The sequence below is a fragment of the Lactuca saligna genome, chromosome 4 (assembly GCF_052625555.1).
Source record: "Lactuca saligna cultivar CGN05327 chromosome 4, ASM5262555v1, whole genome shotgun sequence".
NCBI lineage: Eukaryota > Viridiplantae > Streptophyta > Magnoliopsida > Asterales > Asteraceae > Lactuca > Lactuca saligna.
Window position 1 is genome coordinate 288888533 of NC_136420.1, and position 27776 is coordinate 288916308.

Sequence of the window (27776 nt, forward strand, 5' to 3'; positions counted from 1 at the left end):
CAAGTTAAAAAATTTGGTTATCATACATGGAATAGATCTTGAGCTTCATAGTCTCCTTGCACTTATTAGCCTTTAGGCAAGCCATAGCTTCCTGATAGTTGGGTCGCCTATCTTCTCCCACTATTGAGTCATTGCCCTCAGTAATATGAAAACCATAAAACTTAGGTGCATCACACTCTCTATTAGATTTTGAAGCAATATGTGGAGGTATGTCAGATTCCTTGATAATACTTTATTGACGCTCAACAGGTCCTTCAATCTCTAGTTGAGTGTTTGTTTCAACTTCAAGTTCCTCCTTTGTTAACTCTTGAACTTCTTCAATATTATTCTTTCTCACACTAGCCTCTTTGGATATCTACTCCATATCTTGGAAGACTTCCCTTAGAGCAACAAACACTTTATTCTTTTAAGGTTTATAAAACAACTACCCAAAAGACTTAGCATGATATCCAACGAAGTAACAATTCTCAGATCTGGGTCCTAGTTGGTCGAGCATGTCAAGAAGAATGAAATCCTCGCAACCCCAAACTTATAAATATGATAGTGAAGGAGGAACCCCACTCCACATTTCATAGGGTCTCTTGGAAACCTTCCTAGTTGGTACGAGGCTTAGGACATGGGCAATAGTCTTAAAGGCGTAGCCCTAGTAAATTATCACAATCATAGCACAAATACTCATTGATTGTAACCATATCAAGAAATGTTTAATTTATCCTCTTAGCTAGACCATTATGTTGCAGTAATTAGGGATGAGTCAACTATAAAATAATTATCTTCCTTAGATGTCCATATAATCATGATCAAGATGTTGTCCACCCTTGTCGGATCAAAGGCTCTTAAATCCTTTTTCCTATTTGATTCTATATTTCTTTTGGAATGTCTTGAACACACTAAAGATTCCAGACTTATGTTTGATAAAATAAACATCAACATATCTTGTAAATTCATCAGTAATGTGACGGAGTATCTCTCGTTGTGTCATGTTGTTGATCTAAACGGTCCACACACATCAGTATGTATGAGTTCTAATAGATCTTTGTATCTTTCAAATTTGAATCAATGTTTTAGATTAATTTGTTGTTTGTTCCTATTATTATGATGGTTTCATAGATATCATTGCATGGATTGACTTTGAAATAAAAGTAAGCATTTCAATATACTAAAATTGAATCTTTTTCAAACTTAAAATCGAAACCATCCAGATACAATGCATAAAAAACTAATGCTTCTTGCCATTTTTGGTGAATGGAAACAATTTAACAATCTAACAAAAATAACACTAGAAAGAACTAGCTAGTAGTCCCTAATCCTCATGACAACAAATGTGTGTCTATTGCCCATGATCAGGTCAACTTGCCTATGCCTTAGCTTCCTACTTTCCTTTAGTCATTTCACATCAGCTAAATGTGAGTACCACACCATGTGTCTATGAGCCAAGAATTACAATTACAATTACTATGGAGTTCAATCGTATACATACTGGAAGTGTCACACCCTTTGGCAATGTTCTTCTTTATTTCCTCCAAGTATTTTCGACTTCCTATATTCCTTTTGTTGATAGTAGAAGTAGATAATCTCGTAAGGGTTTAATAATCAAACTTCTTTTTAGGGTTAGTGTTATGCACTCTAACTTTAGCTTCCCCCTTTACATTAGGATAATTGTCATTCTTCTTCGTAACACCACCTTCCCTAATAGCCGAAACATAAGCTATAAATTTGGAGTTTTGTGGCTTGTCTACGTTAGACTCAATGGTTTTTAATATTCCATGTAACTACACTAATGACTTTTCTAGATTGTTCATATTATAGTTGAAGATGATTTGATGATATGAAATGTTCAGCATGTTAAGGATTTTATAAATCACCAACTCCTTAGGAAATGGAACTCCAAGATGCTCTATTATGTTATTGTAAGATTTTATTTTCAGAACATGTATACTAACAGAGGCTCCCTTTTACACTTTGCATCCTAGAAGGGATTTCACAATGTCAAATTATCCCTACATTTCTTGCTTTTGGAACATTTCATTGAGCTGAGTTTCTAGGTTGAATTCCTAAAGATTCTCGAAGTTCTTTTGGAACTTCGGAATCTTGGTCGCCAACATTAGGCATGTAACCTCATTTGAATCGTTCAGACGTTTTTCATAATTGTCTCAAAAGACCCTAGTAGATTCAGTTGCAGTAACCTCAAGGATACCTTCTTCTGGGGCATATTCCTCTTTCTTAAACTTTCGAGAGTGCATCATAGGGAATGGATCCAATCGAGGTAATTTGGCATTGTCATCTTCGCTTTCGAGAGGATTTGGAGCAGTGAGAAGTTTATTGACATGTTTATCTTTGAAGCCAATAGAAAATTGGTTAATTAAAGTTAGGACCCATATTTCATTCCAAAGTTTTAGAAGGTTAGGTTTTAAGCCTATTGTGCAGCTCTTGTTTGAGTCTAATCATTGTAGTGTGAGACCATTCATTCAAAAAATTATCTGGTGTCGGTGGTATGTATTTATATTCAAATGCTAGTTAGAGGGTGTTAGGGTGTTCCTTCTATAGCTAATGGCGAAGTGTAGTGTAGTGGTAGCCCTAAGAGAACTTAGGAGGTGATTCGGTGCCTAGAGACTTGTTTGTTGAGGGTTGTTTGGATTGATAAGTGGGTGACTTGGAGGATTCAGAGAAATCCTTGAGAAAAGTATGGATACATGTGGATGGTAGTATGGCCCATACTACGCGAAGCAGAGTATCCGTACTCAAGTTAAGTAAAGTCACGGTGATACTAGGAATCTTGAAGAATGTGGGATCCTTCGAGTATATTCTAATGGTTTTTATGGATTATTTTTTAGTATGTTAGTCACTCGACGAGGTTCTGGTAGTGGTTTGTATGTCGGTGATGGTTTGCGTTCAGCCTCTGGGGACAAACATATGGATGATCAGATGCAGGAGTTCATTTCATCAAAGATTACATGTCGTATACTTGAGCAGAATCTTGTGATCTTCAGTATGATGAAGGAGGGTTTCATGGAGATTCAGGATGAGCGTTTAGGCATGGCGGTTGATTCGGTGACTTTTGAGGAATTTGTAACGAGGATTCGAGCTGAGTTTGCACTGATTATTGAGGTCCAACAGTTGGCGAGGGAGTTTTAGGACCTTTGCCAGAATAATTAGATTATGGCAGAGATCACCGCTATGTTCCGTGAGAGGGAGATATTGGTTCTATAGTATATGGTTGACGAGGAGATGAAGAAGGAGAGATACCACACGTTGTTGAGGAACGATATAAGGTAGTTTATGAGCAGATCCAGTTGCAAGACATTGGATGATATGATGACATGAGCTAGAGAGAGGGAGATTCACTTGGTGATGGAGAAGAAGAACAAGTCAGATCAGGTTCAGGGTTTCTGAGGGTTCTATCAAGAGGCCTAAGGTTTTTGATACGAGATTGAGGGGCCAGCAAGGTTGGGGCCACTATTGTAAGTGTCGCAAGACGTAGGACGGTGCTTGCAGGGGATGTGGTTATGGCTGTTACAAGTTTAGAAAGACTGAGCACTTTAGTCAGGATTAAACATCCACCAGCCTGGGATTGAGTCTGATGTTCTTTTATTACAATCATAGGGGCCATAAAACCCCAATTTTCCGAGTTTAGCAGTGATAGGATCAATTGCAGCACCCGTTCCAGCTACCTTGATGATCACGGATAGCTGCCAGGGCAAGGCGGAGGTGCCTGTTGTGAGGAGTCGGACATTTCAACTGACATCCAAGGAGGCTCGTACAACACCAGATGTAGTGACGAGTATGTATCCTCTCCTTATATCTTTATTTATATTAATTTTTCCAACTTATATTTGTGTTTTGCTTTTACGGTCGTTCCATGTGAATGGTATCTCTACTCTAGTTTTTTTTTTATTTAGGGGCTACCTAACGCTTTGTATCTCTCTTACGCAGCAAGAGGTCCATTAATTCCCCAAGAGAGCTGGATTATCCATTAGATGTTGAGATTAATGATGATCATCCTATGTGGGTATCGAGGGTTCATTAGGATTGTGTATTGGAGTTGTTTAGTGAGAGGTACCCAATGCATTTGGCTCCTATCACTTTGAGTGAGAACAAGGTTATTATGGGGATGGATTGGTTGAGACCCAATGGGGTAGTGATTGATTGTGAACATCATTTGGTACGTATCTGGACCCCAAGTGAGGGAGAGATAGTGATTCGGGGAGAGGGTGCCCAACGTGGGTTGATTCTATGTTCAGCAACTATGGCCAAACACTATCTCCGATATGGATGTTTTGGATTTCTGGCCTATGTGATGGAAACCCCGGAAAAAGGTAAGATGTCCGTGGTTGATGTACCGAATCTTCAGGAATATTTGGATGTGTTCCCAAAGGATATTCCTGGAGTACCTCCTGAGAGACAGGTAGAGCTTCTAATTGACTTGGTTCTAGGTGTGGCTCCAATATCCAAAGCACCTTATCGACTAGCACCTCCAATGATGCAGGAGTCGTCTGCACAGTTGTATGAGCTATTAGATGAGGGATTTATATGGCCAAGTAGTTCACCGTAAGGAGCGCTAATCTTTTTTGTGAAGAAAAAGGATTGGTCGCATCATATATGTATATACTACCAAGAGTTAAATAAGATAACGGTGAAGAACCGTTATCCACTCCCGAGGATCGATGATTTATTTGACCAGCTCCATGGTGCATCTTGGTTTTCCAAGGTTAATCTACATTTACGTTATCATCAGATGAGGGTCCGATATGAAGATACACAAAAGGCATCCTTCTGAACTTATTATGGTCATTACGAGTTCGTAGTGATGCCCTTTAGGCTCACCAATGCTCCAACGACATTCATGGATATCATGAATCACGTATGCAAGCCTATGTTGGATCGGTTTGTGATTGAGTTTATTGATGACATCCTAGTCTATTCCAAGATCCAGGAGCAGCATTCGGATTATCTGAGGGAGGTATTGAAGAATCTGAAGAGGGAGATATTGTATGCAAAGTTCTCCAAGTGTGACTTCTAGTTGTGTGAAGTGTAGTTTTTGAGGCACCTTGTCAACTAGAATGGTATTCTGGTCGATCCGACCGATGTCGCGAAGGTGTTGCGGTGTAAGGTTCCGAGGTCTCCATTAGAGATTTGGAGTTTCATTGTATTGATGGGTAACTATTAGAGATTCATTGAGGATTTTACCAAGATAATGGTTCCTTTGACCCGGTTAATGAAAAATATCGTCCTGATTTGTTGGGAACGTGAGCTGCAGGCAGATTTTGAGGCTCTGAGATAGAGATTATGTGAGGCATCGATTCTGACTCTACGAAGGGTGTTGAGAATTTTCTGGTGTACTGTGATGCATAAATCATGGGTTTGGGTGCAGTATCGATGCAGCATGGTCATATGATCACTTATGCTTCAAGGCAGCTGAAGCCTCATAAGGCGAATTACGCTACACACGATTTGGAGTTAGGGTTTGTGATGTATGCCATCAATATTTGGTGATACTACCTCAATTGGGTCCAGTGCACTATCTACATGGATCACAAGATCCTGAGGTATTTGATGGAACAACCAAATCTGAACATGAGGCAGCATAGAAGGTTGTATGTGGTGAATGATTATGATTGTAAGATCCTTTATCACCCAGGGAAGGCCAACGTACTTGTCGATTCTCTCAACCTCAAGCATGTGACTACTTTTATTAGGGATGTGTATTTGAGGATGACAGTGATTACCCCACACTTAGAGCATATTCGAGTAGCTCATGTTGAGGCTATGAAGGAAGAGCAGTGAAAGATCGAGCGTATAGTGGTTCAGGTGGATTCCTTTGATTATGATATTCGAGGGATATTGACCCATTATCGGAGGGTGTGGGTTCCATATTGGGGTGGTGCACATTAGGTTTTTAAGGAGGAGGCACACAATTCGAGATTTTCTATTCATACCAGAGCAAGAAATATGTATAAAGAACTTTGGATCGACTATTGGTGGCCATGCATGAAGTGAGATGTGGCCTAGTATGTAGAGATGTGATTGACTTGCAGGAAAGTCAAGGCCAAGCACTAACAACCTGATGGAAAAATGGATCCATTGGGAGTTCCCGTTTGGAAATGGTAAGAGATTACAATGGATTTGTTCATAAAGTTGCCACTAATGGCGTGCAAAGTGGATTCCATATAGGTCATCATGGATTGATTGACCAAGAGAGTGCATTTCATTCTGATTCAAGAGAGTATTTCACTCTAGAAGGTGGACAATGTCTAAATTCGGGAGGTGATGTGACGATATGGGGTGTCGGTTTCTTTGGTCTCTGATAGGGATGTCCGATTTACTTCTAGGTTCTGGAATAGATTACATGAGGAGTTGGGTACTCGTCTGCATTTCACCACAACTTTTCACCCATATGCTGACGGTTAGAGTGAGTGGACTATCCATGCTTTGGAAGTCACTAATTTAGCAGGTCCACATCAGACTTCAGATAGCATAGAGTCGAAAGAAGAGCTACACAGACAGACGCAGATTAAAATTGGAATTTTAGGTTGCAGATAAGGTATTCTTAAAGGTATCACCTTGGAAACATATCATTTGATTCAGGAAGCGGGGTAAGTTGGGCACTATGTATATTGGTCCTATCGGACTCTTAGCCCAGGTGGGCTTGAATCTACCAGAGGATCTTATTCATATTCATATCACTTTTCACATCTCTCAGGTGCAAAAGTGTTTGCTTGGTAAATCTGTAGTGGTTCCATTGGATGAGATTCAGGTGGATGACCGTCTGATTTATATAGAGAGACCAATGGTAATCCTTGATAGGAGGACGAAGACTCTACAAAACAAGGTGGTGGATCTAGAGAAATTGCAGTAGCAACATCGAAAAGTTTCTTAATGGATGTGGGAGCGTTACATGAAGTTATTTCTGGCAATAGACTTCGAGTACTCAATCCAATTCAAGTGGGGAAAAATTATAACACCCGATTCAAGGCACTTTTCATTTTTGTTGTGTAGTATGTATAAAGTTTACAAATTTGGTCCCTAGGGGGGATTATTGGCATTCTCGGAAAAGTGGGAGTAGGTTGGGTGTAATTCCCGTACGCGCGGCGTATGTAACCATAATTTTAGTCTTTGGACTCTATTTAAGCAACATTATTACCCATGATCCTCACATTTCCCAGCCTCCATTACGCTTTATGAGCCTTATTTCAAAATGCTAACCCATCTAAAAAGATTTTCCCTCTTTGTATGTGTTTTAATGTGTGTTGGTGAACCTTGAGGAAGAAGAAACTTGAAGAAAGTTCTTTGATCAATGGAGAGCTTGTAGATCTAGATTTCACTCATCATTTCCAGATTTATTGAGATATAAATCTTGGAACTTCGTCATGATATGCTCAGATATAGTCATTATGGAGTTTTATTCACTTTTTAGTCTGATGAATGAAATCTAGTGGGATTCTTCCACTCCAGAAGATAGGAGTTGCTTCTCTTGATGTTTATGAGGTCCCTAGTCCATAAAGCTAGCATTTTGATAGTTAAGTATCTATCATGCATATGTTTATGTCCATTTGATGGAAATAGGATGCTACATCTAAGGTTTGAGTTAATTTGGTCCATGCAAAGGCTCCAAGTTAGTAACTTTATGGATTAAGAGGTCCCCCAAGGCTTGGGTCTGAAGCTTGGATGTATAGTTGTAAGTATTAAGTGCATGGAAAAAGTGGGTAATGGGTGCGTACGTTGGGCGTATGCAAGCGTACGCATTCGAGTCCAAGATCAGACAAGTCATCTAGTGGTCGGGCGTACTACTGGTATGCATAGCCTACTAATCCTGGTCATGGGATTTTATGGTTTAGGCCATATTTGGACTATTGAGTTTTTGGGCTTTGGGTGTCCTTTAGCAATTGGGTTGCTATTGGGCTTTTAGTGCCATTAAGTTTGGGCCTCGGGTAATGGGCCAAGTGAAGGAAAGGTAAAATGGTATTTTACCCTGGGTGTTGGACAAATGAACTAGATTCCTGGTTATGGTTTACGGACCACTTATTAATGGGGGGTTTTATTTGAATGATAAGCACGAGGATTCTCTAGTTTCGTTACCTGATCATCTGCTTTACAAACAGCTAGCAGATATAGGTGAGTTTGCTCATTATACTATAGGACACTAGCATATGTTATGTGCTTGTAGTCTTTGTGACTCATGTTGTATGTGTTGGACTCCTGTGTGCCTATTTGCTATATGTATGTGGGGGTGAACTAGACTAGGCGTAAAATAGACTTGTTATAGCCTTGTGCTGACATATGAGTTGAAATAGACTCGGGGGTGAAATAGACCGAGTACGGCTTCCGGCCGACGCATGAGTTGAAATAGACCCTGGGGTGAAATACACCCGAAATAGCCTTAAGCTAGTAGATTCTTATGGTATGCGTTATTTTAGGTAATCCACTAAGCTTCTTTCTTATGGTTTTTAGTTTACGTTTAGGATACTTCCAGTTCGAAGGGGAAGAGCTCGGGATTATCGCATCTCACACACATCATGATGTTTAACTTATTTGACTCTGATGTCGTTTGGATGATTATGAATATATTATGATTACCCTTGGGTTTTGAAAAACACGTTTGGTTGATGTCTCTTTAATATATATATATATATATATATATATATATATATATATATATATATATATATATATATATATATATATATATATGTTTAACTTATTTGACTCTGATGTCGTTTGGATGATTATGAATATATTATGATTTCTCTTGGGTTTTGAAAAACACGTTTGGTTGATGTCTCTTTAATATATATATATATATATATATATATATATATATATATATATATATATATATATATAAGGCCATATGTGTGATCAGTCATGTTCAAAAAATTTGTTATCATACATGGAATGAATATTATGCTTCATAGTGTCCTTTCACTTACCAGCCTCTAGACATATCATAGCTTCCTGGTAGTTGGTTGGCCCATCCTCTTCAAATATTCAGTCATTTCCCTCAATAATATGAAAACCATAAAACTCAGGTGCATGATGCTCTCGCTCTCTATTAGATTTTAAAGGAATGCGTGGTGGTATGTCAGAATCGCTAATAATACTTTATCGTGGCTCAATAGGTCCTTCAACCTCTGGTTGAGTGCTAGTTTCAACTTCAAGTTCCTCCTTCGTTGACTCTTGAATTTCTTCAATACTAATCTTTCTCCCACTAGACTTTTTGGATATCTACACCCTCTCTTTGAAGACTACCCTTCGAGCAACAAACACTTTATTCTTTGAAGGTTTATAAAACAACTACATAAAAGACTTAGTAGCATATCCAACGAATTAACACTTATCAGATCTGGGTTCTAGATTGTCAAGCACTTTAAGAAGAATTAAATCCTTGTAACCCCAAACCTTTAAATATGATAGTCAAGGAGGAACCCCACTCTACATTTCATAGGGTCTCTTGTAGTTGGTATCAGGTTTAGGAAATGGGCAATAGTCTTTAAGGAGTTACCCCAGAAAATGATCGGAATCATAGCACGACCCATCATGGATTCTAACCATACCAAGAAATGTTTTATTTCTCCTCTTAGCTACACCATTATGTTTCAATCTTCAAGGATGAGTCAACTATGAAACAATTCACAGTTCCTTAGATGACCATAGAATATTGATAAACATATTGTCCAGTCTTGTCTGATCAAAGGCTATTAATCCTTTTTCCTATTTGACTTTCTTCTTCGTTTTGTATTGTTTTGAACACCCTCAATGTTACAGACTTATTGTTGATTAAATAAACATCAATATATCTTGTAAATTTATCAGTATATGAGACGAAGTATCTCTCCCTATGTATTGTGGCTGATCTGAATGGTCAATGCGCATCCCTATGTATGAGTTCTAATATATATTTGTCTCTTTCACATTTGAATCAACATTTTAGATAAAGCTATTTTTTTCTTATGCTTATGATGGTTTCATAGATGTCATTGCATGGATTGGATTTGTAATAATTAATCTTTTTTGTATACTAAAATTGAACCTTTTTCCAATTTAAAATCAAAACCATCCTGATATAATGTATATAAAACTAACGCTTCCTTCTATTTTTGGTGAATAGCAACTATAATACCACTAGAAAGTACTAGCTAGTAGTCCCTAATCCTCGTGACAACAAATGTGTGTCTATTGCCCATGATCAGGTCGACTTCCCCATGCCTTAGCTTCCTACATTCCTTTAGTCATTGCACATTAGCGTAAATGTGAGTAGCACACCATGTGTCAATGACCGAAGAACTAGACATATAATTGTTATGGAATTCAATCGTATACATACCTGAACTACCACACCCTTTAGCCTTGTTCTTCTTTATGTCCTTCAAGTATTTTTGACACCTACACTTCATGTATTCCATTGGGATAGTTGGCATTCTTCTTCGTAACACCACCCTCCCTAATAGCCAGTACCTGAGCTATAGAGATGGAGTTTTGAGAAATGAATACATTAGACTCAATGTTTTTTAATATTCCATGTAACTTCCTTAATGTCTTTTCTAGATTGTTCATATTATAGTTGAAGATGAATTGATGATATGAAATGGTTAGTGTGTCGAGGAATATATTCATCGCCAACTCTTGAGGAAATGGAACTCCAAGATGCTCTAGTATGTTATTGTAAGATTTTATTTTCAGAACATGTACAATGACATAAGTTCCCTCTTACACCTTGCATCCTAGAAGGGATTTAACAATGTCAAATCATTCCTGCATTTCTTGCGTTTGGAAAATTTCATTGAGCTAAGTTTCCATGTTGAATTCATAAAGATTCTCGAAGTTCTTTTGGATCTTCGGAGCCTTGGTCACCAACATTAGGCATGTAACCTCATTCGATTAGTTGGTACATTTTTCATAATTGTCTCAAAAGACCTTAGTTGATTCAGTTGCAGTAACCTCGAGAATAGCTTCTTCTGGGGCATATTCCTCTTTCTTATACTTTCGATAGTGATTCATATGGAATGGATTGAAATAATTTGGCATTGTCAGCTTATCTTTCGAGAGGATTTGGAGAAATGAGAAGTTTATTGACATGTTTATGTTTGAAGCCAATACAAAACTATTTAATTAAGGTTTGGGCCCATATTTCATTCCACGATTTTAGAAGGTTAGGTTTTAACCATATTGTGTAGCTCTTATTTGATTGTAATCATTGTAGTGTGAGACATTTCAGTCAAAAAATTATCTGGTGGCAGTGGTATGTATTTGTATCCGTACGCTAGTTAGAGGGTGTTAGGGGAGTTCCTTTAGTAGCTGATGGCGGAGAGTTGTGTGGTGGTAGCCCTAGGATAACCTAGAAGGCGATTCGGTGCCGAGAGACTTGTTTCGTTAAGGGTTTTTTGGATTGATAAATGAGTTACTTGGAGTATTAGGGGTAATCCTTGACGAAAATATTGATAGACGTGGAAGGTTGTATCTTCCCATACTACGGGAAGCAGAGGATCTGTACTCGAGTCAAGGAAAGTCACAATGGTTCAAGGAAGCTTGAATAATGTGGGATTCTTCGACTATATTCTGATGGTTTTTATGGATTATTTTTTGGTATGTTAGTCACTCGAGGAGGTTCTGGCAGTAGTTCGGGTGCCGGTGATGGTTTTAGTTTAGCCTCTAGGGACGAACATATGGATGATCAGATGCGAGAGTTCAATTCATCAGAGATTAGCCGCAGTATTATTGAGCAGACTTTTATGATCATCGATACGATAAAGGAGGGTTTCATAGAGACTCTGCATGATCGTTTGGGTGCTTTTATTTCCTAGATGGTGGCGATGATGGGAGCTTGCACTTTGACTTTCCATAACTTCTGGGTATGTGGGGCTCTGGAGTTCTTCTGGAAGTAGGAGGCGATTGTGAGCAGGTGTTAGTATGTTATAGTCAAAATTTATTTTTAGAATATGTACACTGACAGAAGCTCCCTCTTACTCCTTGCATCCTTGAAGGGGTTTAACAGTTTCGAATCGTTCCTACATGACTTTCTTTTGGAACATTTCATTGAGCTAAGTTTCCATGTTGAATTCCCAAAGATTCTCAAAGTTCTTTTGGATCTCTGGAATCATGGTCAACAACATTAGGCATCCAACCTTATTCGATTATTTGAGACATTTTTCCTAGTTGTCTCAAAAGACCCTAGTAGATTCAGTTGTAGGAACCTCGAGGATAGCTTCTTCTGGGGTATATTCCTCTTTCTTGTACTTTCGAGAGTGATTCATAAGGAATGGATCCAATCGAGGTAATTTGGCATTGATAGCTTATCTTTCTAAAGGATTTGGAGTAGTGGGAAGTTTATTGTCGTGTTTATGTTTGAAGCCAATTCACTATTATTTTATTAAGGTTACGACCCATATTTCATTCTAAGATTTGAAGAGGGATATTGTAATCACATCAAGAAGCTATTTAAATAGGCAATATTTTTTTACCAATTTTAGTTTATATTAAACTTCTAGTTCTATCGAGATTTATTAAGTTATGTTAATGTCATTTTTAATCCCTTCCATGCCCATCTTTGCTCATGACATGGATGTTGTGGATCATGAGTTTGGATGGTCAGTCAACCATGCAAAAACCATGTGACATTCAACCCAAGATACGATTGACTTATCGTGAGTATTACATCACTTTAAATAAAATATAACCAACGAATTAGCAAGATGCACTTCCCCCACACAGAAAGACTAAGTAAAGTTTGTGGTCTTTCATGGGTATCATGTGATTTGCATTTTATAAAAGTGGGTTTTTGTTTTCTTTTTTTTAGTTAAAACGCCTTTAACTATTTTTTGGAAAACAATTCATTTAAACTATTCAATCTAATAATCATAAAACTACAAACAAATTTATATACAATGGTTTTTATGATTTTACATGATTGATATTTTCCAAATATCTATATCGAAATTTTGATAAACTTTTTGAATTCAAAACATAACATACTTGTAGGCAACTAACTTTTGTAAAACATTTGGTTTATAGGAAGTTCAAAACTATGAGTTTACTTGTAGCTTGGAGAGCCTTTCTTTTAAGCGTTATTAAATCTTTTAAACCCCAGTAGTTGATTCTATGCAAACCATGGCCATGTACACAAAAAACAAGAGCTGTTTTGATTACTACTATGCAACCTTAAAGCTAGTGAGTTTTCCTACCAAAAATCAAGGGTTTGCAGCATAAAAAATGAAAATATGTTGCAATTTTTTTGGAAGCCTTAGATTTTTAATCCATCCAATTCGATTCCATGCACACTCAAAACGTGAGCTTCAAAAAAATTGTTATTTTTCTGCCACTAAAAAAACCAAGAGCAAAAAAATTATTAAAATCATGGGTTGTTATTTCAAGTAAAAAATCATGAAAATTAATTTTCACACAACCATAGATAATATTGTACAAAAGGACATCAAAGAGTGTGACTCTAATACCATTGATGGACTATATGTGTAAATTAAAAGAAACCCACAAAGGAAATGAAAGCATATAAAGAATATATTCCATACAAATGATCAAAGATCCATGTACCATTTGCTACAAAAACATACAAAGAAAAAAGATGTAGTATAAATCATACCCTTGAAGATTTTAGTGTATTTATTCTTTCTTGTGTAGTTGTGTTCTATGGATTAGCTAGAACCCAAAAGGGGATTCCTCTTATGAAGTTGCACCCAAGAAGAAGATCCTTGCAACTCTTCAAAAGTCCCAACAATACGTGTGATCAAACCGTGAACACAAACGCTAGACAATTAGGTTTTGGATTTTGGAGCTCAAAACCAAGAGGAGCGAGGGAGAGAGAAGAAACGTTAATAGAGAGGAGAGAGTCAATAGGAGGGACAGATTTTTCTTCTCTTATGAATAGGATAGAATAAATACTAGTTTATCTAGTCATTATCTAGACTAAATAGACAAAATATCCTATAGTATTAGAAATTTAAATACTTTCACTTTAAACCCTTAAGATCTACAAGTTTCTCATTAACTTATTGTTTATTAATTAATAAGTTAACAAACTAGATCCTCATTATCTCTATTGCCATTTTATGCTTAGAACTTTTCTTGATTGTAACATAAAAGACCATACTATTAATAATAATTTCACCAACTACGCATAATCATGGACATGATTCCAACCAAGGTTGTCAACATCGCAATGCTACCTAAGATTTTTTTACATTTTACAAGATCGTAATTGTAATATTGAGTCGGGATAAGAAGATCCTACTAAAATGAACACATATTTAAAGCTGCTGAAAAATGTCTCCAGTTTGCAATATACATTATAAATTGATGTTACTTAAGATGTTGATAGTGAAAAAAACTTTAATCTTCCAGACATTAACCATAAATTTTGTTGTTGAAAACCGTAAAAATTAGGAAGAAACTAATGGGTTTTATACAAACAATCCAATGTGTGCATGCAACCCTAATGTTGGATCTATGTTATCAGTATTAGACATACAACTTTTTGAACACAAAAGGAAACCTAACATGCTCCTAGTATTTTCGAAATCTATATAGAAGAATAGAATACATGCCTCTTGTTGTTAAGTAGTAATAACAACTTGTTTCTTGAATCTCCTTGTCTTTAAAAGCAAGTACCATAAGTGTAGTACCTCTAATGGCTCACAAACACCAAGAGCAAATAGAGGAAGCAAGAGAGAGAGAGAGAGAGAGAAAGTGTGTGTGTGTGTGAGACAGAGAGAGAGAGAAAGGGAGAAATTAGGATCTAGGATTTCTAGGGTTCAAGTGGCCATATTTCCCATGCCAAAGGGTTCTTTATATAGGTGTAGGAATTAGGGTTTCAGTCACTATCCATCTCTAGTTAATTGGCCACCAAGCAGCCCATAAGATAATTTTAGAATCCACTATGGACGAATTTTGAAGCCTTTATCCTTTAGAATTCGTCCACCCTAGCATCTAGGGTTTCCTTGCCCAACTTTGTAACTATCACATAATTACAGTTTAATCCATCTAGTTCAATTAACTTCTTTTGATCACAAAACTAATTCTTAATTAATTCTTGACCAATGTTAATTAAACAAATATGATTTCTCTTTTAATATATTATTCTTATAATGTATTAATAAACCATAATAACCTCTTTCTCTATAATTCCTCCAGTTAAGTTGTTTTGGTGAAGGGAACCTAAAAGGACCATGCACAACCGGGTCAAGTACTTAACAAATATAGTTACGGGCTTAGACACTAATCCAACAGTCTCCCACTTGGATAAGTCCAGTAACTATAAATGCAAGTATAATTTGATTAGCAATCGTAGCTCTCAAAGACGCTATAGAACTCTGAGCTTATCAGTAACCTGTCTTTTAGATAAGTGATCGTATAATCCTCTGTTCTAGATATCGTGTGGACAATCACATGGAACATAGTCATACTTATTGCCCAGCTATTTTTTTCTTGATCTCAGATTCTTTTGACATAGAACTTAATTGAACACATCAATTGAGTCCTGACCGGGCCCGATACATAAGTCAAACCAAATCATCAAGGGGTCCTGCTATCGCTATTACCCTCTTAGGATAAAAAGGAGCAGATAAAGTTCGAATTATATGCATTTACTATTCTTTAATTAAATCATACACAACAATGCGTTTTATAACATCAAATTACTGATGTGTTTTCGCATTATCAATGCACAACCAATCAACAAACAATAAACTATATATCTAGGTTTTAAGACCATATGATATTATCGTCTTGCGATCACTCGTGATAAATTCCATGAAGTGATTCCAGCAAGCATGTGTTTATTCCAATGCTCAAATCTTATTTGTAATCACTCATGAACGATGTAGCAAACTATTGCTATGTATAATACACTTTAGACAATCTACACACCAATTCATGACAGTCTTCATTCATACCTACTTCCAACATATGAACGACTGTGGACTCTTTGAATAATTTATTATTCAGGAAGTCAAAACATACAAAATGAAACAATATGTAAACAATTAACATGAGTCAATAACTTTACTAATAAATAATACTCATTTATTTAATCATTGAATGTCAATTACATTTATCTATTACACGTTTCTAAACTATCTAATCTAAACTAATATTGTCCTTCAGCCCAATACTCCTAGCTTGATGAAAGTTCTTAACCCTACTCAGTCCCTTCGTAAGCGGATCTACTGGGTTATCCTCCGACGATACCCTCTTCACTACGAGGAGTCCTTATTCTACCCGATGTTGAATAAAGTGATATTTTATGTTGATGTGTCGAGATCTACCATGATCCCTTGGTTCCATGGTCAAGGCAACCATTCCTTCATCATCACAAACAATTTCCATAGGCTCCTATATGGTTGGCACAACTCCAAGGTCTCCAATGAAATTCTTCAGCCATATTGCCTCTTTTGACGCTTCGCTCGCTGCAATGTACTCTGATTTGCAAGTTGAATCAGTTGTTGTCTCTTGCTTGGAACTTTTCCAAGTCACTACTCCTCCATTAAGGGTAAAGACCCAGCCCGAATGCGAGCATTAGTTGACTCTGTCAGTCTGAAAACTGGTGTCACTGTACCCTTGCACCTATAAGTCATCACTCCCACCGAGGACTAGAAACCATTTGTTGGTCCTCCGAAGGTACTTAAGAATTTCTTGATTGCGGTCCAATGTTCTTTGTTAGGGTTCCCTTGATATATGTTAACCATGCTCAAAGCAAAGGCCACATCAGGCTAAGTCCATGTAACATCATACATGATCGAGCCAACTGCGGAAGCGTAGGGTACTCGGCTCATCTCTACTATCTCAACTTCGGTACTCGGGCTTTGAGTCATACTCAACTTGGTATTACTTTGGATTGGTAACTTCCCTTTCTTGGAACTCTTCATACTAAAACATTTTAGTATCTTGTCCAAGTAAGTATTCTGATTAAGTCCTATTAGTCTTTTACTCTGGTTTCTCACTATCCTTCATAGCGTAGCACTGCCCGAGCCAGGACTTAACTTCCTGCAGTGTCGGGAGCTCGTTTCCTATTAGTAGTATGTCATTGACATACAATATGAGGAACCTTACTATACTCTCACTGGTCTTTGACATATACTTTGCAGAAAACTAAACTCTTTGATTTTTTTATCGAAACAAAGATTCCATCTGCGAGACGCTTGCTTAAGCCCATAAATGGACTTCTGAAGCTTACACACTCTATTGGGATGCTTCGTATTGACAAAACGCTCTAGCTGAGCCATGTAAACATCCTCAGCCAACTTCCCATTAAGGAAAGTGGTTTTGACATCCATTTTCCATATTTTATAATCATGAAATGCAACAATGGCAAGCATCACCCTAATAGATTTTATCTTCGCAACTGGTGAGAAGGTTTCATCATAGTCAACTCCGGGAGTTTGAGTAAAGCCCTTCGAAACCAATCACGCCTTATAAGTGTGCACATTCCCATCCATTTCGGTCTTCTTCTTGAAGATCCATTTGGACCCGAGCATCTTACAACCTAGTACATAATCGACCAAGCTCCAAACTTGGTTATCATACATGGACTGAATCTCGTTGTCCATTGCTTCTTCCACTTTGCAGACTCCGTGCCTGCCATGGCTTCCTTATAGCTGTTAGGTTCGTCCAAATTTATTAGTTTACTATCACTAATATACGTATCATCCTAGCCAGTTATATAAAAACCATACAACATGGGTGCAACAACTAACTCTACTGGAACGTCTAAGAGGTAATGACTCGTCAATCGGTTCAACCGGAGTTTCCTCCTCGAGTTGAGCGTCAGCGTTAGAGGTTCCTTCATCACTTGACTCTTGAATCTCTTCAAGATTGATTTGCTTCCCACTGTCCCCTTGGCATACGAATCCTCACTCTCGGAAAACCCCTCTCCTCGCAACGAAGACAACATTGTCACGCGGTCTATAGAAAATATATCCAAAGGATTTCTGTGGGTAGCCGATGAAAATACACCGCTTATTACGAGGTTCGAGCTTTTGTGAGTCTATCGTCTTACGAAATCCTTGCAACCCCAAACCTTGATATGTGCTAACGAAGGAGTCTTCCCTGTCCTTATCTCGTGAGGTGTTTTGGCAACCTTCTTCGTAGGGACTAAGTTAAGGGTATGGGCGGAAGTCTCTAAGGAATACCCCCAGAATGACATAGATAGTGAAGCATGACTTATCATGGAACAAACCATGTCTATAAAAGTTCTAGTATGCCTCTCAGCTACACCATTCAACTGCGGTGTCTTAGGTGGCATCAATTGCGAAATTATTCTGCATTCCTTGAGGTAGTCATGGAATTCAAGGCTTAGGTACTCTCCACCTCGATTGGATCAAAGCATCTTGATTTTCTGCCCAACTGATGCTCTACTTCTTGTTTGAACTCTTTGAACTTTTCAAAGGTTTCTGACTTGTGCTTCATTAAGTAGATATATACCCATATCTGCTATAATCGTTGGTGAAAGTAACATAGAAGCGGTTCGCATCCCTTGTGGTAGATCTAAAGGGCCCACACACATCGGTATGTATGAGGTCCAATAGACCCTCACCCCTTTCACAAGTGCTAGTGAAGGGTGACTTCGTCATATTTCAAAGTAAACAATACTCGCACATGTCATCTTCCCTTAGGTCGAATGACTCCAACACTCCATCCTTTTAGAGTTGGGCTATGCGTTTCTTGTTGACATGTCAAAGACGACAATGTGACATGCATGCTTTATCCATACTATTGGAAGAATCAACACACAACACATCATTTTCTAAGTTATCTACAACCATCACCGTCTCATATATTCAATTACAAGCCAATGCTTCAAAATATAAAACACTATTAAGATAAGCATAAATAGAACCCTTTTCATTATCAAATGAATATTTAAATCCTTGTCTATATAAACCATGAAATGAAATGATATTTCTGGCCATATCTGGCGAATAGCAACAACTGTTTAAATCTAATCCTAATCCATTACTAAGCACTAAGGAATAAACTCCAATCTTGGTGACAGGTGACGATTTTCTGTTTCCTGTGATTAGATTTATCCTTCCATGCTCGACATCCCTATATCTTCTTAGTCCATGCAAATCAAAAGATATGTGAAAACCACATCCTGTATCAAGAACCCAAGAAATAGCATGCGATGAATCATTATATTTAATAGTGTAAATACCTACGAAGGACGACTTAATCTTCCCATCCTTGATAGCTTGCAGAATTTTGGGCAGCTTCTCTTCCAATGACCTATCTTGTGGCAATAGTGGCATTCAGCCTCCTTGGGGTTAGAGTTGGGTTTAGCATAACGAACTTTGGTTCCACTAGAATAGGTACCATCTTGGGACTTTCCCTTGTGGTGGCCCTTTGAGGGAGCCTTCCTCTTCTTACCCTTCCCTTGCCCTATTGCCAAGACAGGGGCAGCAGCGGGAGTACGAGTTGGTGCAACAGACTTATCCTTGAGATTGCTCTCAGTAGTCCTTAGCAAGCCTTGAAGCTTGCTCAAGGTGACCTCTTCCTTGTACATGTGGTAGGTCATGCGGAACTGGTTGTAGTAGGGAGGCAAGGAGTGAAGGATGATGTCCATTTTCAGCTCTTCATCGAAGTTAACATTTAACTTCAGCAGGCAATCAACATATCTTTGCATCTTTTGTAGATGAGTGGTAAGGGAGTCTCCATTACTCATTTTGAAGTAATCATCGAAGTGATAATCTCGTACCTTTCTTGCCTAGCACTTTGGTGGTACCGGTCCAGCAAGTCTTGATGCATCAGCATTCATGGTCGCTAGCATGATGCAATGGACTTTCATGACATCACACTTATGGACCTCAAAGGCAGCGATCTCTTCGGGACAGGCAATGTTGATGTTGATTTCCTTCAACTTGTCATGAAGGACATACTCTTTGTCCTCCTAGCGAGTGACCATTCAGATGTTGCGGATCCAATCATTAAAATTAGACCCTTCAAACATCACTCTCCCACACAAATTCATGAGTGACAATGAGTCGGAGGAGTTTGAACCGGAAGCGTTGTTGTTGACGTCCGCCATCTGAAATCGAAAAGCACAAGGTTTGATTAGAAATGAATCTCAAATTAAACACCCAAATGAGAAATTAGGGCTAGGATCCAACAACATTATTTACAAATTAGAAGAGGAATGTCGTAATCTAACATGCAAACAATTTGAAGGTAAGTGAATGACGATCCATTAATTCTCCACCATGAAAAAAAAGAAATTAAGTTTTAAATGTATTGAAAAGTACTAGATATTTTGATATTCATTGAACTGATCAATGCCATGTTTAAATCTCGATATGCCCCTCTTGTTTGTGATTGGGATGCTGAGGATCACAAAGCGGGTGTGAATAACCATGAAAATGTACATGGTGCCCTTACTGTTACAGTCACCTATTTTCCGGTTAGCCACACACGCTCCATCGAACTATGACAAACAATAAGTCACCCTTTGCCACATTTTGCTTAGAGTCCAATTAGTGTGTCGGTTAACCACACACACTCCATTAACGTCTTAGCAAGGGTAGAAAGTGTAATTTCATTGAATTGCATCAATTCACTTTTACCTAAAGTAACTAAGATTAGGAATTGTTTGGAAAAACATTTAGTTACTTTTATGATTCATTATACTTTAAATAAGGAAATGTTTGCCCTATCCTACCCATTCGGCTAACGACCCTCCAACAATCAAGGAAGCGGTGGGTGAGAGTGGACACCCATTAAATGGTCATTTTATAGGCCATAACCTTATACCCCCCCCCCCCCCTCTTATAGATCGGCTTCGTGAATGAGGCATACTAACAGTAAGACTAGCATTTTAAGTTATACACACACACATATACATATATATATATATATATATATATATATATATATATATATATATATATTAATCTTGTAATATTATAATAGTATAGGGTGTATTTTAAACATTTCAAAATACTAGGGTTTAATCAAATATAAAATTTCTAAAATTAATACCTTTTTAATTTAAAATTTTAAATATTAAAACTTTGATTTAAGAATTATCCGAAAATTAAACAATTAATTTTAATTATCAAATCTTGAAAGAATATCTATTAAATTAAACAATTAATTTAACCTATTCCCTTAAATCCCCTAAAACTCGAAAATTAGGATGGGATAATTCAAAAATCATTAATTACCATATTAGACAATTAAAGAGATAATTACAATATATGACATTATCTAATTCCTCAAAATTTAGGAATTTTATCTTGGGGATGAGGCAATTTCGAAAACCCTTGGGTTACATAACCCTAAATTTGAAATCTTGGAGGCTAAGAAAAAGGGTTTGGGAAACCCTATCAGAATTTAGAAACCTAGGATTTAGGAACCCTAATTTTGAAAATCAAGCCCTTTGGGTTTATTAGCCATAAACCCTAATATGTCAAATTCAAGCTCTTGTATAAATCTAATTGAAAACAAAACCAAAAGGCTCAGATATGATGGGTTTTATACAAACAATCCTATGTGTGCATGCAATCCTAATTTTGGATCTATGTTATCACTATTAGACATACAACTTAATGAACACAAAAATAAACCTAGCATGCTCCTTGTATTTTCGAAATCTATATAGAAGAATAGAATACATACCTCTTGTTGTTATGTAGTAATAACAACTTGCTTCTTGAATCTCCTTGTCTTTGAAAGCAAGTACCACAAGTGTAGTACCTCTAATGGCTCACAAACACTAAGAGCAAATTGAGGAATCAAGAGAGAGAGAGAGAGGGAGGGAGGAGAAATTCAGCTCTAGGACTTCTAGGGTTCAAATGGCCGAATTTCCCATGCCAAAGGGTCTTTTATATAGGTGTAGGAATTAGGGTTTCTGTCATTATCCTTATCCTTTAGAATTCGTCCACCCTATCATCTAGGGTTTCCTTGCCCAACTTTGTAACTATAACATAATTACAATTTAGTCCCCTTAGTTCAATTAACTTCTTTTGATCACAAAATTAAATCTTGACCAATGTTAATTAAACAAATATGATTTCTCTTTTAATATATTATTCTTATAATATATTAATAAACCCTAATAACATCTTTCTTTATAATTCCTTCAGTCAAGTTGCTTTGGAGAAGGCAACCCAAAAGGACCATGCACAACCGGGTCAAGTACTTACCAAATATAGTTACGAGCTTAGACAATAATCCAATAGAAACATCTTAATTAGAAAAAGAGAAATGATAATTATGTTTATGTACAACTAGTGGCATAAGATTAAAAGAAAATGTCATGAGTATGTTCTACCTAATATGAGATAAATTGATGAAGTGGTGATACTCTATGAGACTTCTTGTAACTTGAAATGTACAATTTGAAGTTGAAAACACAATTTTTAGGCTTGAATGTATACTAAAAATAAAGAGGTAGGATCGTATTTTGTAAGATCTTAAGATCCTAGTCGAGATCTTAAGATCCTAATAATGATCTTGCTTCGAGATAGATCTTAGTGTGACCATAACCATTTTTTGTTTGTAGGATCTTTAAATCGTAAGATCTTAAGATAAAAAATAGAATCTTAATAACCATGCTTCTAATAGTAAATGCACTCGAATTTTTGGACAATGTGCTCCAGGCTTGTTATATATGATATGCCATGAAGGATGATTCCCTATTACTCATGAATGTGTTGTATTAATCATGAAGACTCAAGGATGTGTTGATATGATGTTGAATGCACTCTGTGACAACCCTATTTTTCCCAAAAGCATTGTAAACACTCGAAAGCTAAAAACAACGAAATTAACCTCGAAAATAAAGTGTTCAGGTATCTAAGTTGGGATGCATCGAATATTAGATATCATGCCCAGGTTTCCAAAAACATAAAGAACGCTCAAAACTGAGTTATATTGAAGAAATTATAACCACTCGTATATCTACGACACGACGTTAAAACATTATTTGACGTAAAAAGTGGAATCTCAATAAAAAAAATATTTTTGCCTTAAAGTATCTAAACAAAAGTCGTAGATCTCGTTGAAAGATGAGCGTGCATAAAAAGATCGCCCAAATTGGACCTCGAATGAAGAAGTTACGAATTTTCAAAGTTTCGTAACAGTAGTAGAGGGCTAAAAACTCGGATTAAAGATCGAGTGTTATTTAGCTATCGCCACCTAAACGGAACTTGAAGATCTCCTCGGTGGTAATAAAACAATCAAAAGACAAACGAAAACCGACGTCGAATAAAGAACCTATGAAATTTTAACGAACTTTAGGAGGCCCGGCCTATTAAAATTATATCATTAAAAATAAAGTCAAAACTAGCCGACGGAGTCTAAATGAAAGTTGTAGAGCATAATCTCACCTACGCGTGGATATAAAGAACGCGAAAAACGGAGCTCGTACGCGAAAGTTACGGAATTTAGAAGTTGGAAGCAGGGATTACGCCCCGCGTACTCTGGGAGTACGCCCCGCGTACTAGACCCAGAGTCAAGTCCCATCGGCCCGCCCAAGCTACGCCTAGTTAGCCAGGAGTCGTAAGCCATGACGCATTATTACGCCCTGCATAATCGAAGTACGCCCCGCGTACTCCGGAAGTACACGCCGCGTACGAGGGTTTTCAGCCCTATAAACAGAGGGCATAAAACTCGAGTTTTGGCACACCTTCACAATTTCTCAGCATTTCTCCCTGTTCCAGAGACCATTTCATTGCCTTGGTTTCCGCACTCGAGCCCCCGACGAAAGATTTACGTTGCAGAGATCCCCGAAGAGCCCGACGACGCAACTATCCGCGATCGAAACTCTGCTCAACTCTAGTCCCTCTCTTCAAACTTAACGAGTGAGTTCATACCCCTACTTTTCAATTATTTTTTTTATGTTTTAGGGGGGGAAATACAAGTACATTACACGTTAAAAGTATCGTTTTATAAACATAAATGCAATTTCTAACTTCGAATATCGATACAAACATCTTATGTATACAAGGGCGATTATATCACTAAGTTATTTCTACTAAATGGAACATACTATCTGAAAAACTATAATGGGTATAGTTAGCAAGTCAATCCTACATTTTTATACAATTTGAAAAACGAAACACTTTCAAAAGAAGTAAGGTCATTTCATTGTAAATCTACTTATACTAGGTAATGTGAGATATTTAAACTTCAACGTACATTTTTGTATGCATTTCAAGTCCTGTATTATATACCATAATCTCTTGGAGGGAGAGCGTGATATTTGTGTATAGATCTATACGGGATTGACAATCCCGCACCTAAACTACTAGTGATAGTTAGACCGGCAGGTCTGGGGTGACAAAGTCATAACACTGCAACATTTGAAGAATGTTGTTACAGGCCGTCAGTGTCATTAGTATGGTTATAAAACTCACATAAAAAGTATAAAACAAGATTGATTTACGAGATTCATATGTGCATCGCAGTTTTCCTACATTATATTTTCATACAAAATTATTGTTATCATTTGATTATAAAGGTTAGTAACACATTCCAACTTTGGAAACTTTTTCACTTTACAAGAAAATATTGGATTTTCTAAAATCCTCGTTTACCAATTTACTACCAAAAGGGATATACTTTTCAACTCAAAACACTCATGAACTCACCAACTTAATTGTTGACACTTTTCAAAACCACTTGTATTTCTTAGGGAATCAGTGATACAGGTAAACTACCAGCTTTTGGGAGAAGGAACACAAAGGATGTTTTTATCATTAAACATTTATCATCATATTGTAATATTCTTTTGATAACATGTATAACGCAACAATATACGTTTTCATTTTATATATATGATGGTTGTGTTACTTTCTTTACAATATTCAATTGTTGTGATACTACGTGAAGTCATCCACCCCCGAATGTTTCCGCCATTCTGGTTTGGGGGTGCGACAGATTGGTATCAGAGCATTGTTTATAGTGAACTAAGTATATCAAACCACATAAGATATACAAACTATAAATACAACGGGAACCAAAAACCCTCTGATAAAAACATTTTCATAGAAATATATTTTCTTTTAAATATATACATTTTTCCCGCACGTATTAGCCTCGTAACATGACAAGTTTTTCTAAAAAGTAGTATGGCAAGTTGCAATACCACGATCGAGCCTTGGGGTATGTAATCAAATCAAGAATAAATATAGCCTGATCAACTATATTTATCCTGGATTTGACCAATATACGTCGAGGAATGGTCGTAGTAGGCAACAAGCCAAAAACTTATAAAATCTAAATTCGCTAAATTGAAATACTATAAGTCTATTATTAAATGATAAAACATTGCGCTCAGTAAAGATATAAATAGGCTTAGGAAGTCGTTAATTAGAAATTTCTTTTCTTATAAAAATCTCATACCTCTATCCCAGTACAGACAAATGGCCGGATCTCCTTTACCGGGAGACCCCTACTACCTAAATCAAGGTGACGGCGGCTGTATAGAAGAAGACCCGGAGGAAGACCCAGAGGAAATCGAAGAAGAAGTCGAAGAATTCGAAATCGAAGTCGGAGAAGAATATGAAGTCGACGAGGAGATCGTGGAAATTTCTAGCGGAACAGATTCCGAACCGGAAGTAATTGACCCTCCCATCCCCCATCCTCCAGTGATCAGGCCACATCAACCGGGACCCATTCCCATCTGGGGAAGCCACCTCTACTATTGGAGCCGTCAGCAAGGCGTACGCCCTCCATTCGGCATGTGTCGGGATTTTTACAATGTCAGTGGAGGAGGCTCGGCTGATCGAGCACTTCCCGTTGTCGTGAACGCTATAGCTAACCAGAACTACCAGGCAGACCAACAAGCAACCAGAATTCGAGAGATCAATGCTGCTACCCAAGGTAACGCCTCCGACATCAGCCGTTTGGAAGGACTACATGAGAATATCCAAATCTACACGGGGACACTTCAGAACCAAATGATAACAGCTCTAGATGAAATAAGAGAGATGAAAGAACAACAAGCGGAATTCGAGAGGCGACTGATGGGAGTCAAACGGTCAGATGCCGAATCCAGCTCCAAACGCCACAAGTAGAGTTTGTTCAAGCTCCAACAAATTTTGATATAGACTAGGACCGCGGATAAAGTTTTTCTCTTATTTTCTTTTGTATCTGTAAACGGAGACCTCTTAGATAGGTCAAATTTTCCTAGAAGCATAATGAAACACACCTTAGGTGTGACATATATATATATATATATATATATATATATATATATATATATATATATATATATATATATATATATATATATATATATATATATATATGAAGTACCTCTTTATATACCTCTCGAAATTAATTAAATTGTTATATCTAATTTGAAACCAAAAACTAAAGTCAAAACAAATTACAAGATACGACTAACCCTCAACCACACGATTGTCAAAACATTAGAAACTTATAGTATTCATTCTTATTTTCTCTACCAGAACATGCCTCCTCGTAGATCAACACGCAGAAACTCAACTCCAGCACCACCTCCACTACCTCCTCCAACTATGGATGCAGCTATGTTCCAAACTGCTGTAACAGCCGCTGTAACCGCGGCGATGGCTCAAATGAGCAACAATGGGTCGGGAGGTGGAATAAATAGCTTTACCAACGGCCCAAGCCAAGGCCGTACTGGAGTCTGCACTTACAAAGACTTCACCAATGGAAAACCTATTCCCTTTTATGGAACTGGAGGAGTATTGGCTCTGTCCCAATGGATAGAGAAAACGGAAGCCGTATTTGAAATTTGCGCATGCCCGGAAGAAAGCAAAGTAAAATTTGCTGCCTGTACATTCTCTGAACACGCCTTGACATGGTGGAACGGCCACGTCAAGACACTAACCCTGGTGGTGGCGAACTCCATGGGTTGGGAAAATTTGAAGCGAATGCTCCTACGGGAATACTGCCCAAGGGGCGAGATTCAGAAGCTGGAACAAGAATTGTGGAACCTTTCGATGAAAGGATCGGACATCGCAGGCTACACCAATAGGTTCAGCGATTTGATAACACTTTGTCCTGGGATGTTGATTCTAGAAAGCCAAAAAGTGGAGAGGTACATCTGGGGATTATCACCCCAACTGCGAGGAAGTGTGCTAGCTTCCAAGCCCATGACCTTCGACAATGCCAAAGAACTGGCGCAATCTCTCGTTGATCATGGCGTCTGCCAAGGAGTCACGACTATCGTAACTGAACCAACCAAAGGGAACAATGACAACAATAACAACAGCAAGAAGAAATTCTGGAACAAGAGAAAGGGACTAACCTCGCAATAACCTTCAAAGAAACAAATGGTGGCGGTTCATGCTGCTACTACTCCCAGCACAACTCCTACAACTCCGGCGCCAACAAAACAATATGCAGGGAACTTGCCAAAGTGCAACAAATGCAACTACCATCACCACGGTAATTGCCGCGAGATGTACTGTAAGAACTGCGACAGGAAAGGGCACACAGCCCGTTTCTGTAAGGCACCAGCGCGGCCATTCACTCAAGTTCCTGGTACTGGAGTAAGCCAAGCATGTTATGGATGTGGAGAAACCGGGCATTTCAAGAGGGACTGCCCCAAGACAAGGAATGTTGGTGGTATTGGGAGAGTGCTGGCGATAGGTCAAAATGAAGCAATAACTGATCCAACAGTAGTTACGGGTACGTTTCTCCTCGACAACATTTATGCATGCATACTCTTTGATTGCGGTGCGGAGAGAAGTTTTGTGAGCCATAAATTCAAACATCTACTTAACCAGAGACCCCAACCACTTAATAAAATATTCACTGTAGAAATGGCTAATGGAAAAACAGAA

The 27776-nt window shown here is 37.7% G+C and overlaps 1 protein-coding gene across 1 annotated transcript; it reads left to right on the plus strand.

The window, feature by feature from the left end:
* Positions 1-4063: 4063 nt before the first annotated feature.
* On the plus strand, positions 4064-4552 carry LOC145040756 (uncharacterized). Its single transcript, XM_078988654.1, has one exon. The coding sequence runs from the start codon at positions 4064-4066 to the stop codon at positions 4550-4552; it is 489 nt and encodes a 162-aa protein (XP_078844780.1).
* The last annotated feature ends 23224 nt before the right edge of the window (positions 4553-27776 follow it).